At 36.0% G+C, this 13,709-nt stretch overlaps 1 protein-coding gene across 3 annotated transcripts in view; it reads right to left on the bottom strand.

Moving 5' to 3' along the window:
* The window catches only part of LOC145580108 (putative cyclic nucleotide-gated ion channel 20, chloroplastic), a 35,597-nt gene that overhangs the window by 18,336 nt on the left and 3,552 nt on the right, over nt 1-13,709 (bottom strand). For 2 of the 3 annotated variants that reach the window (XM_081637455.1, XM_081637457.1), the window contains exons 2-7: nt 11,767-11,839; nt 10,225-10,738; nt 8,086-8,277; nt 6,816-6,914; nt 5,860-5,997; nt 1,972-2,220 (exon numbers count right to left, since the gene is read on the bottom strand). In XM_081637455.1, the coding sequence (XP_081493581.1) occupies nt 1,972-2,220; nt 5,860-5,997; nt 6,816-6,914; nt 8,086-8,277; nt 10,225-10,738; nt 11,767-11,801 (1,227 nt within the window). In that variant the 5' untranslated portion in view covers nt 11,802-11,839. The remainder of the gene's footprint in view (nt 1-1,971; nt 2,221-5,859; nt 5,998-6,815; nt 6,915-8,085; nt 8,278-10,224; nt 10,739-11,766; nt 11,840-13,709) is intronic. The other variant, XM_081637456.1, reaches the window with a different exon arrangement.

Here is a 13,709-nt window from a genome sequence, read left to right as displayed (position 1 = left end):
TAAACAAAATCTATGATAACAGAAAATTGGTTTATCTCAATTTTCATAAAGAGTTCCAACTCTGCATGTGCATGTCACTTAGTGCCATTCACTACCGGTCTCAAGCTCGGATGAAGGAGGAGAAAAAGGATATAAAATAAACTTTCCAATTACTTTTCTAAGCTAGGCTGATCCTCCAGCTGATCCTCGTGCTGATCTAGGTTACTAGAAAAGGACGCCCAGTAAGTTTCGAATATGCATAGCAACCCCTTAATCTCAGTAGAAAATGATAAGGATAAAAGCTTTTGGCTGTCAAATCAGCAAATTTGGGGATTGACTTTCTATTTCGAATACATTTACCTTATAATTAGAATTTCAGATTTGATTTCAAGGGGTAAGCATACAAAACCTCTTCTCACTCTCTGCTTAATGTAGTGTTTGGAGTTTTATAGTTTCCTTGTGTTAGATTCAGTTGTTATCCTCAGTTTTCTTGGCAATCTTGTATCTTGCTAGAGGAGATCTATTAGTTGAGGTTGTTGGTTGTAGTTGCATAACCATTCCTCAAGGTTGGCTTTTTCTTGGATATGCTTAGCTTTTTGGCAATAATTGGGATTTAAGGAAATGTTCAATCCCTGTTGAGCATGGGTTTGTCTGTGTTAACTCCAAATCTAGGCGTTTAAAAGTTGGAGGTTTCATGTGAAGAAAAATTCACGTGTCATGGTTCTTCGAGGTCATGGTTCTGAAGTTAGAAGTGCCTCAGTTGGTACTTGGTACTTCAGGACGATAAATGATGGATAAGTGAAAAGTGGGAGCCAGTATTTACAAGGTCCTCCAACTAAGCAATACTCATCAACATTTGTTTTAAAGGAGGACTGGTTATGTGGTCAATGATTGAGTTCCCTCGATATTAATCGGATTAGTGAAAGAACGAACATACCCAGCTTAGGTTGGCAATGATGAATTAAATCATTGCTTTAAAAATTGTCTTTTTGAAGGAGACTCCTCAAATGAAATGTTTTAGGATTCATTTCTCTAACGAAGTTGAGTCTCATCCTCAACCCAAGAGAGACTATAAGTACTAGTTCAAGAGGGTATTAAGTCACATTTATGTGACTCAAATTGTTTAAAGCTAAGAATCCCAAGTCATTACACTTTCATAAGGTTCATGGAATTGCTCATTTTGTGAGCATCAACTCTTGCCCACAAGGTTATCGCAATCAGACCATGGTGTTTCTTTCCTTTCATTACCTCCATTAATTGTCTCAACCAGTAGGTATACAAGGATTCCAGGTCAAATCTCCTACTCTCAACTTTTTACTCACAACGTTTCACGTTTGCCAAGCATAATTTAAACCCTTCATATTTCCAATTTAAGTAAAGTAAAACATACAAAAAATTCATATTGTGAAAATATAAATTGAGACGAATATAACAAGATCTCATATGACTAGATTTTGTCGAAACTGGTCAAATGATAAAACGTGAATAGTGCAAGTTTCCAAACATTGCGAGTAGATGAGAATGGAGGAAGTAGTTTTTGAGTGTTTGGAAAAGCAATGGTGGGGATAGTGTTTAGTGGTGGAGGTAGCTTCTATCAAAAGCTAATATCATTAGCTTTTAAATGATAAAGTAGTAGCTAATATTCTTTCTACAATATAGGAACAAAAATATCTAATAGCACAACATCTAATTTACCAAACACTCATTCTTATATTATCTACCTCCTCTAACATATCTTCTTGTTGACGGTTAACAATTATTCCCAGAGCTAACACAGCTACTACAACCACTTACAGCTACCCCTACAGCTATGTTTTGCAAACAGGGCCTAATATAACTCTAGCTTTGTATTAACTTTCCTCTATAATTCAAAGTACTTATCATGACTTCAAGAGCTCAGTTAGGGAGACATTCATCCAAAAAATAACCTAGAGAAAAGACGCAATAAATGTTATAAAATTAAATATGCTAGGGTTAACAATCCTCACTAACCTGTAAACCGAAAAGATACCAACATGAGCCCACCACATGTCCAGATAAAACAAACGTGAGCAGATTAATCACAAAATTTTCCCATGCTGACTCAAATACAAAGCCAATGGGTGATTGTCCAACTAACAAAGGTAGAAACCTATACAATCTTGGTATATACTGAACAAGAATTGCAAAACGGAGGAGATTCTTGGCATAATTTGCACCAGATGAACCCAAGTATGTAGGCAATATAAACAATATTATAATCTGCAAGGAAGGTAAAACAATAAACTAGTCAAAACAAGAACTTGGAAAATCACCAAACAAAGAGCGAGTATCTCTAATTTGTGTACTTCCACATGAATTAAATGAAAATACAAGATATATTCCACGTTGTGTTTGCATATACATGCACACATGTATATTAATACTCAACGCCCTCTACTAATTCCTAATATACATGAACTATATATTAAATCCTTAGTACAGTAATCCCTATGTGATTGGACATGGTCACATTATCTATCATTCTAGGAAACACAATTTTTATAATCATGGATAACCTTCCAATCGATTATTGATTTTATTTTCTGCTTATGTGATGCAAAAGTCACTCTTTTAAAATAAATTCAGGAAAGCAGGTATAGAAGATTGTGTATAGCATGTGGATAATGTAAAAAATAATAATAATTTGGCAAATTGTCAAAAATTCACTCTTTAACACAAGATAATATAGAGTACAAACAATCTATTTTTCCTAAAATGTAACTGTGCTAATGAATGGGATAAACGAGAAAGCTATTTAGTTTCTTCATGTACATGTAGCAAATATATCAAACTTGCAAGAAACAAATATTGGAAGTTAAAGGAATTAATAATTTATTTATTTTTTTAAAAAAAATATATATTAGAACACAAAATTGAAGATTAAGGTGGTAAAAAGTATTGGGAAAATGACATTCTTATTGTTATACAAGACGTATTTATGATTATCATCAAAGATATTATTGTTTAATAAAATTTATTAAATTGAACAGCAAATGAGATGAAAAGAGATCATGGGATATTTGTAAAATTAATTACAATAGATATATACATAAAATTAGAATAAAAATAAGGGATAAGAAGTCATAGGTATGACACGTGGCATATTAACATGTAAAATTCTCATTTTAAAAATATTACTCCCTCCATCTTAGAATAACTAAACACGTTTGCCTATTCATATATTAACTTTCACTATAATTTTTACTAAGCAGTTAATACAAATTTCATTGTGAAATATTGTTTTTGAATATTAAAATAAACTTTTATAATAAACTTTTTTATAATTTTACTCATATTTAATTATATATATTGGTCAAACTAGAGCATTGGCATGTGTACTAAATTTAACTGTGTCGATTATTTTGAGATAGAGGGAGTAGTATAGATGTGGAAATTCATTAACTTTTCAACTTTTCAATTTTATCGTTAATAAGTTAGGCAGTCCAATTGCCAACCAATGCATCACTCAACACATAGTAGTATACTACACATATGGACAAAGGGAATGATAACCACTAAAATGTTCATTCGGTGCAGTCATTTACATGAAAATTATTGTCTCAATTTGTTTTCAATCTTCATATCAAAGTTTTCGATATTTTTATCCTAGACATTAAGTTAAGAGGAACATATATAAAATCCGTTTATCAAGAAAACTTTGGGTAGGCAAATGATCATTCTTCACTACATGTTTTGCTCTCTTCCTATGTAATTTAGCTATTTCAAATTTCATAGTTAGAAAGGATGTGATTCCTTTCTCACACTTGCTCTTTAAAAAGCTTGCTAACAATTTGTAAATTTTGGATTCCTACTATATTAATGGCTTTTATTTAAAAAAAAAAAAAGGGCAGTGAGTCCAAGCAATAGAAGTAACCAACAGCAACATGCAACAAGATTCCTGCCACTTTAGTCAACGCAAGCAAGGCATGTTAATCATGCCTTAGAATGGCATGGCTTACAGATAGCTTTGAAGCCGCTTGCATATGCTACAAAATGATTCATGGAGTCATGAAGTGCTTGATGGGATCCAGAGTCACCAAAGCACCAAGGTCTTAGGTCGTGCACAAGCATTTGATGCCTAAGCATGAGTTTCTAGGATGGATCATGCATCTGCATAGGAGCTCGATGCAAGCTAGTTAATATAGCTAACAATATGAATGAGTGATGCACTTATAATATAATGAGCTTAATACAGTAGGCCCTAAAATAAAGGCCTTTTTAAGATCATATTAGGGCTAGAGATGCACTGCAATGAACCGGGTCGAACCACAACCTCAGGCTATTTGGGTCTATGAAAGAAGGAAGAGACAGCAGGGCAACATTGGGGGACAAGGTCTGTAACAGGGCAGCAAGGAGAATCAACAAAGAGAATGAGGCCAAAAGTTATTAGTGAAGCACTTTGGAGAGTGGTAGCTGATGTTCTGTTTTCTGAAGGCCACCATGGCAGAACAAGACAAGACTCTTTACCATTAGGGTACTTGGATATGGATGAATGCTTGGTATAAAAAGAAGCAGCAATGAAACAGTAGTATTCATGAGATTTGTGAGAATAGTTGTAGTGTAGAGGTAGCTTTAATCTTCCTTAAGAGTTATAGCATTAAGCTATATTCCTTGTAACCGTTAGTTTCAAATAGCCATTAATCAAATATCCAAACTTTCATCTACTTACATCCTAGTTCTAGAATATAAATCTCTGAAATTCCTAGTCTATAGCATGCGCTTATACTATCAATGATCTTGATAGAGTAGGCCCTAAATTAAGTGAGAAACACACACATTTCTGAAAAGAACAAGTCACACAATCACGTGTCATATAACTAGCCTTCTTCTTAACAAAGGGGCACATGATCATGTACCATGAGTCACATGACGGTGTAGTCTCCAACATCTTTTTTTTTGGTGTTAGAGAGCCACAAGGGCGGGGGTGAGAATCGATCCCAGGATCTCCTGGAATCGGGAGGGAAACTCTTACCACTTGAGCTATCCCTCACTCTCAGTCTCCAACATCTTAATTGCTGCTTCACACATAATAATACATCACATGCTTCATCGATCACGCTCAACTCCTACAATCCTCATGCCAAACATTTTCAGAAACCAACATACAGCTTCACTTAAAATTTCAAAGGTTCAAGCGTCTCCATAGACAGGTGATTTGCAGAGGCTCAACACTAATAACAAAAAGCAACTTTGAAAACCAAATAACTCCACCCAGGCATATGAGTTATGTGCTAGAAATAAGTTTTTCTTATTGTACAACAGGGCCACCTTTTGGAATAAAGTTATGCAATGTAAGAACACTGGGAAAGAGAGAGAGAGAGATTGGGGGGTTTTGGGGGGGGGGCAGTTTACTTGGTGATGGCCTACAATGATGCATCTATAGAGGAGATGTGGGTGGACTTGTGCAGTTATACTAGTTTCAGGAGAATAGAGAGAAAGATCTTCTAGAGCTTTGCACATTAGGATATCCTTTCACCAATATTATTGGGGAAAAGAATGCTAGTAAATTACAAGGGTAAAGTTATTTTGGCATTACTTTGTCAACATCACTGCACACTAAATTTTACTTCCTCTACTCTTGTGATATCCATTCAGAACAAATACTTCTTGTTCTTAAAATATAATGCAATAAGCACCGAAAAAAAAATACACAGCATGATTCCACAATGATTCTCCAGAAAAATTAATAAAATTAAAAAAAGGACAGTATCCGTACAGTAAGCAATCCGTGTTACATATTTCTAGTACAAGGAAGACTAATTTCATGTTTTTACTCAGCAAGGCCAAAGCACACTGCTTAGTTGTAATTAACCACATTAGCATGCAAGAGAGGGGGGTGGGGAGGAGAGAGAACCTTACTTGAGGAATGGGCAGCGCGGCAAAAAAGTCAATAAAAAAATATCCAGTCACATAATGACGGGCAATTTTGCTTGGCTGATCAACTAAGACTCCAGTACCAACCACCATAGATTCAGGAGCAACATAAGCCAACCGAAACTGTCATTAAACTACAGCAAGTCAGAATTTCAATCTGGGAAGATCAATAGAAAAAACAATAAACAAAACACCCAGTAATGTAGCTAGAATTGACTAAAATATATATATATATATATATATATATATATATATATATATATATAAAGGACACCCAGCCTATCACATTCATTTAAGCAAACGCACCCCTTTTTCAAGTTATTTGTAATTATTATGGATTCTTCACAGTGATGGCAGAATCGAAGGCTTTGCTCCCTAAACAAAGTTCCAAGTCCCAATACTATGCTTTTCAAATTGTGCTTTTCTTCAGCTTAATTATTTGGACATTTCAACCATCATGATGGTGATCCTGTAAAGGTTGTCAGTGGCAGAATTCTGGCTTGTGGATAATTTTGCTAATTGGAATTCATTAGGGTCATACTCACCAACATGAGCACCTCCCAAAATTCATGTTGAAAATGCCTCACGAGGAAACATATTCTTAAAGAAGGGTAAACCAATGATATGGAGAACACTCAACGCAATACATGTAGTTCCATTTTACGAGGAAACATATTCTTAAAGAAGGCTATTATAGTAATATATTTATCTACTAGCAAATAAAAAGGACATAGAAATTGTTGACTATTTATTGACTTATACTGAGCATGAACATGTTTTCACCAAGTCACATCCCATGATAAACAACTGCAAACAAAATATGTTGAGAATTTTGCAAGAATCTATTACATGATAACCTAAAGCAGCAAACGTTGATGATTCACATTACAATAATCTTAATCATTTATGACTTCTTAAGTATGAGAAATTGAATTATTTACCTGAAGAATGATATGTAATATGTAAATGAAGTCTGTAAGACTTCTGAAAACTACCAATGTGGTTGACACAGCCTTTTCCATGACTATGCACTTTGAATCCTATAAAAGAGAAGAATTATACCAATTATGGACGTGCAGCATTATCAAAATCCCAAATAGGACGTAATAAACTTTTCCTTAAGACACAGTCCAATATAACTGGTATGTTGAATCAGTTGAGGTTTTACATCTCCAATAAGATAGTAGTGCAGCAAGGAAAAAATAAGAATAAAATCACATATTTGTGAGTTGAAGAGAAAGTAGCATGCATTATGGACAAAACCAGCCTACATAGATTAAATAAATTAAATGAATATACATTTAAATAAAAAATTAAAATTAAAAAAAAAAAAAAAACAAAACTAGGAAATCCATAGCCATCTTAACCCACAATGAAGCTAAAACTGCTACGTTATCCCACGGAAAATCACACAGGACGGTAACATCCTATCATCTATGCCAAACCACCACAAGATTGCTGTCAGTGCATTTCGCTAAAGAAACTTTTTTCCCCTACCAAAACCCACAATTTAGAATTGTAACTCTCCCTTGAAGATGACACCCAAGATAACCTCTCTTTAATATTCACTTTTAAATTAATATTGTGATATTGCTAGGAAAGCTTACTTAATTCTTAGGATAACTCCCAAAACATTCACCAAAATCACCACATACACATACAAAAGCATTCTAGATAACAATCATTACATACTTTGAAAAGCTCACAGAAAAAGACAAGGAAAAAAAATAAATAATACTCTGCATGCACAACTCCATAAGCTTCCTTCACCTCGCACAGTCCATCCCCCCTACCTTCCCTTATGGCAATCGAATCCCTCGCACAAACCCTCTTGTTTCCATTAGTAACCTGAATTTTTTCTACTTTGTATAATCCCACCAAGCAACTTATCCTCATAAAAGCCAAAATCCCATGTTCTTCCAATTAAGAAAAAGCACTTGCAAATTGAATATGCAATGAACATCCGCCACTCATCCCAACTGGCTGAGTGCTAATAGAGAATTTTGATTTCATTGGAGACATATCATTATCATAACAACCATGTGAAACCTCATTCTGCTGGAGATGTAAAACAGACACCTTACTCATTTTGTGCACACCTTGTTGTATGTAGCAGCCATGCTTGTGCATAGAAGTACGCAATTTGATAGACATGAGATATGGAGATGGAGAAAGGAGTTGAAAGAACAAAGGGTAAAGGAAGAGAGTTACCTTTAGTACCGCTAACACAAAGAAAAACAATGGATCAATGAAAATCGAAACAAGGCAAGAGATGACAAAAAACTTGTTCCACTTCTGTATGATTCGGGCATGAGGATTCATGACTCCTGGGAGATATGAGTACAGAAAAGAACACAATCTCTTTGCCCATCCTTTGGCATCTCCATAGAGTGCATTATGGAACTGTAAATGTAAAAAAAAAAAAAAAAATAAATAAATAAAAAGAATAACTTACTGATTGAAAGAAAAATTGATAAACAAGTCCCGATGTTTATAGGGAGATCATAAGCTAAATCATGCATATTTGCAAGTACAGTATAAATGATGACATAACTAACCAAAAAAATAAAAAATAAACTGGGAACTTTTCCTCAACCTATGAGAAATTACTACAATTACATAAAGCTAAATCTAGACAAAGGAGGACGTACAATTGAAGTGAAAGTCAATGTCTAACAACATGCAGCCTTTCTTGTATCGATTCCATTTCAGCAGGATGAAATTAGAGATTTCACTTAATATGGCAAAATGTACTAGTAAAGGAATTTATAAAAAAAATAAATAAAATAAAATAAAAAATGGCTAAACTTTGCTTTTAAATTATTAGTGCAAATGGAAGACATGTCTACATGCCTTTAAAATAAACTAGGAAGTAGCAAGGCTGTTCTAAAAACATGTGCAAAAGAATATTGCCCCAAAAAAATTTACAGCAAGTAGATAAATAAATATTTACATACAAGCTTCCAGCTATCGGTGTCAACATTAGCATCCTACTCATTAACTTGAAACCATGTCTACTCTTATTCATCTTAGGGAGATAAAATATGTTAACAGCCAGTTATGCAGCACTTAACTTACTACATATATTTGACAAACATGCACCTGTCACATTGTTAACAGCCAGTATATAAAGCACATAACTGATGAAGCAAGATGTCATATAGCACTGGTATTAAGATCTCAAAACTTATACAACTATTTATTTTTATAGTAATCTGTAGGAATAAGAATTATACATTAATATCAACCAGAGAATACAAAAATATGAAGACAAACTGCTCTCAAACAGAAACTACGGAGAAATACAAAACTAAGCCACTTATGATCAAAACTAAGCAATTGACAGATTGAATTTGAGACAGTCTGACAATTAGAACACTCACATGTCACATCTACACAAATAGAAAAAGCATATTGTCCACATATTGAAACTGGAGGAAAGGGATTGAAACTATTAACAACCACATTTAACATATCTACATGATGTACACAGTCAAACAATTTGGTAAATCACTGTTGCAGATATTTGGATAATAATGGACTAATCAAAATCGCTCCTTAGGGCAAGCTTGGATTGAGAGAGATGTATTACTAGGGTAATAAAAGTCAAACTAAGCAAAATGAAAGTGAATATAGGGAAGGAAAAGATAGTGATTAAGGAAAATTATGTAGTGATGGACCAGTTTGGGGTATGAGGTGCTCATTTTGGGGTAATAATTACACTAGAGGGAGGGTGGGTAACTATTACCCTCATTATGAAGTAATAATTCCTCCATCTCTCTATTTTCCTCTTGGCACAACCACTTTATTTCATTTGTAAACACATTGGCTCCTACAAGAACACCTCTAATTACTTATGTTTTTTTAAGTTTGACTTTTATTAACTCCTTAATATATTACCCCCAATCCAAGCAAGGCCTTAAAGTATTTGCATTTCCAGTAATTGTGAAGTAACAGAACAATGTTGCGTAACATATTAAAATTGCTAAGTACACCTCTGTTGTTACAATGGTAAGGATACATATATTTGACCCCCACCCCACTTTGAATAAGATCTTCTTTAAAGGTATTTGGATAACATTATCATTGATTTTGAAGCTACCTATATGGCTCCTCGGATATAGTAGCACCCCAACAAGCAACAATCAACCACTAAAACACTGAAGTAATGAAGAAAGGGAAAGGACAAAGATGAGAACAATGAAAATAGGTGCACTGAGCCCAAAAATAAGTAAAGCAAGATGCAGATTAGATGCATAAAATACTCCATGTTCATCTAGAGCTAGAATAGTATCACAAAATAGAGAAGCCATTCAAAATGATGCATTTCGAGAATACATGAGAAATCACCTTTGTATCAAATATATCAGAAGTCCTCCTAAATTTTCCCTGTGGAAGCCTGTAATTGTAATATGAGGGACAAGTTGTACAGTAAGGGTCATTGCACATTCCCAGTTGACCAGATCTCAATAGATGTTCATTTTTCTCAGGGTAACTATCATGAACCTGTTCATTCTTGATTATTCCATTATTCAGAGGATACTTGTGATTCAACTGCAATTTTTTATCAGTAGATTCAGATTTGTCATCATAAGAATTTTCTGCCTTACTTCTAACATACAAAGGACCACTCATCTGTACAAATGAAGTTCTTTCGCTTCTTAAAGGACCAGTATGTCCTAAAAAATTACTTTCCCGCCAAGACTCTGAAGAACTCATACGAGCAGACATAGATGCACTTCGAGCCCGTGATGTAAAATTATAGAATGAAGAATCTTCCGGATCATCGGAAATTAGTCGCGGGTTAACAGACAACATTGGCACCTCATCCCTTTCATTAGCATCCATATCAATGCTCCCAAACCTGCCAAATTTCAACAAAGAACAGTGCCACATGTGTCATAGTCCCTCAATTATACCTGGGACAGTATAATAGCAAGTACAGAAATTCACAATTCTACTAGAGTTGTAGAAAATTATAACTTGATGGTGCTATGGCAGTTATTGTCCCTAATTGAACACCATCTTATTCAAAAATAAAATTGGGTGTGTGGCTGGAGAGATAGACATCGTATCAAATACAAAGAAAGCATAACCAACTTGTCTCAGTGAAGACTAGACAAACCAAAAATAGAGTACACAAGTATATTAGTCCAATGTCTTCTTTGAGAATTTTGTGACAGTAAACTTAACTGTTGATGATAGACACTTAAAAATAAGAATAGAGCCAAAACTGGAATGGTTATCTCCCAAACAGTAAAGGATGTTGAGGTAGTTAAAAGCAGCTAGACACCTGGATCTATTCGACCTCAGACCCCATCCAGACCGTATTGTCACAAGTCGCCATGATATTGGTATCTGACTAGTCAGAGTAACTCACACTTCTCTTATTGGGTCGTACTTGGGGCGAGAAATTGTTAAGCCAATACCATTAAACTTTATTCTGGCCATTGCCTACAAGGCTAAAACATCAGAAAATATCATTTCTCGTTCCGGACTAGGGCATCAGACCACATTTTAGCTCACAAAGGAGAGAGATAATTCAGGGACCTAATGTTCCCAGAATTTCAGTTCCAGACCCTAGGCAAGTCATTACATATGTGAAAGAATGTGATCGTTGCCTTTTTTCATTGAATAAGGTCAAGTATAAATATACATTTACAAGAGATAAACTAGGAAACTATCTAGCTACAAACTAGGCAAGGATATATACAATTACTAAACTAATTATATACAATATTATCAGAATATATGAAAACACTCCCCTGCAGTCGTAGCGGGAGCATCACGTACGCTAAGACTGGCACGAAAGTCATCAAATAAAACTCGTGGAAGACCCTTCGTAAAAATATCTGCAATCAGATAACGAGAAGGAACATGTAGTACTCGTACCTCGCCCTTAGCGACTTTTTCGCGGACATGTCCATCTCAATGTGTTTTGTGCGTTGATGTTGCACCGGATTTCCTGAGAGGTAGATGGCACTCACATTGTCATAATAAGCAATAGTTGCTTTCCGAATAAGAAAATAAAGCGCAAGCAACAAATTTCTGATCCAACAAGAATCAGATACCACGTTAACAACCCCACGATATTCGGCCTCTGCACTAGACTTAGATAATGTAGGCTGCCGTTTAGAAGACCAGGAAATCAAATTATCTCCTAAAAACACACAATAACCTCAAGTAGATCACCTGGTCGGGGCATCCCCCCAATCCGCATCAGTATAAGCAACAAGTTTGTTAATAGAAGACTTATACAGATGCAAACCATAAGATAAAGTGCCCTGTAAATAGCGTATGATACGCCTCAGAGCTCCCATATGCGTATTGCGCGGATCATGCATGTGAAGACACACCTGCTGAACTGCATAAAAGTCAAATACTGAAGAGCACCTGCAAGACTCCTGTACTTAGTAGGATCCTCACACGGAGCATCATGAGAAGCACTAAGTTTAGATTTCGTGTCAACAGGGGTAGGGCAAGAACTACAGTTTGACATGCCGCCCTATCAATGATAGAAGTAGCATACTGTTTTTGAAACAAGAACATACCATTTGCATTACGAGTTACAGCAATGCCCAAAAAGAAGCTTAAAGGACCTAAGCCCTTCATTGCAAATTCGGAGAAGACCCATAAAGTGTGTCCGAAGACGGTCAGAAGAAGATGTAAGAATGATATCATCAACATATCACATAATATAAGCAGTATTAGATCCCCGCTCAGATTTACTGTTAGCAAATCCAATAGAGGTGACAAAATCTGCAAACCACTGATACCAGGCTCGAGGGGCGAGAGAGATTTCCGCAAAAGACACACATGATCAGGGCGACTTTAGTCGCGAAAACCCATGGGTTGATGCATATAAACTGTCTCGTTGAGATAACCATGCAAAAAAGCATTCTTGACATCCAAGTGATGGATTGGCCAAGAGTGTGAAATAGCAATGCTAAGAACAGTACGGATAGTTGCCGGTTTTACAACCGGACTAAAAGTCTCATCACAATCAATGCCCTGCTGCTGAATCTTGTCATCACCTACAAGACGAGCCTTATACCACTCAAAAGAACCATCAGAATTTCGTTTATGTCGAAATATCCACATAAAACGAATGACATTCACATTAGGAGGCCGAGGAACCAAATCCCATGTATGATTATCAATAAGAGCATTATATTCATCTAACATTGCATTTTTCCAATTAAGGTCACGAATAGCACTAATCGGGTCCTTTGGTATAGGAGAGATGGTGGCAGTGGTCATTGTGTTTAGGTTGGAAAAGTACTTTGGGTTAGGCTTTATAATGTCGTCCTTAGCTCGAGTGGTCATTGGATGGGATGAGGTGGCTTGCGGACTGATGGCGTGGGTACGCCAGGGAAGTAGGGAGGTGGGGCATGGTTGCTGGTGGTGGCAAAATTTGTGGGCTGGCAGTCATGGGAGAGGAAGTGAGGATGGGGTTGTCAAACAACGGAGGTATTAAGATGGGGGTGTGTTGGGCTTCGATTTGCTGGAGCCCACCTGCGAAGTTGTGACAGGAGTGTGGGGGATTGGCTGGAAGGTGGAGTAGGCCCAGACGAGGAAAGTGGAGTCTGCTGCCAATAGGAGGCGTGGGCTGGCTGGAGAAGAAGGAGGTTGAGGTTGAGTGGTGCGCAAATGGTGAATGTGATTTGATGGAGAGTAGTCCAAAAAATCATAATCATCAATTTTCGGTTTGTGAACCTTTGAGAACGGGAATTCGTTTTCAATGAATTTCACATGCCTACAAATGATGATTTTTCCATTTGATAAATTGTAGCACTTCGAACCACAATGATTTGGCGCGGGGCCAAGATAGACGC

Source organism: Chenopodium album, chromosome 14 (genome assembly GCF_948465745.1).
Source record: "Chenopodium album chromosome 14, dcCheAlbu1.1, whole genome shotgun sequence".
Taxonomy (NCBI): Eukaryota; Viridiplantae; Streptophyta; class Magnoliopsida; order Caryophyllales; family Amaranthaceae; genus Chenopodium; species Chenopodium album.
The sequence above is the reverse complement of the archived record's forward strand: the minus strand, read 5'-3'. Positions and strand labels throughout refer to the sequence as shown.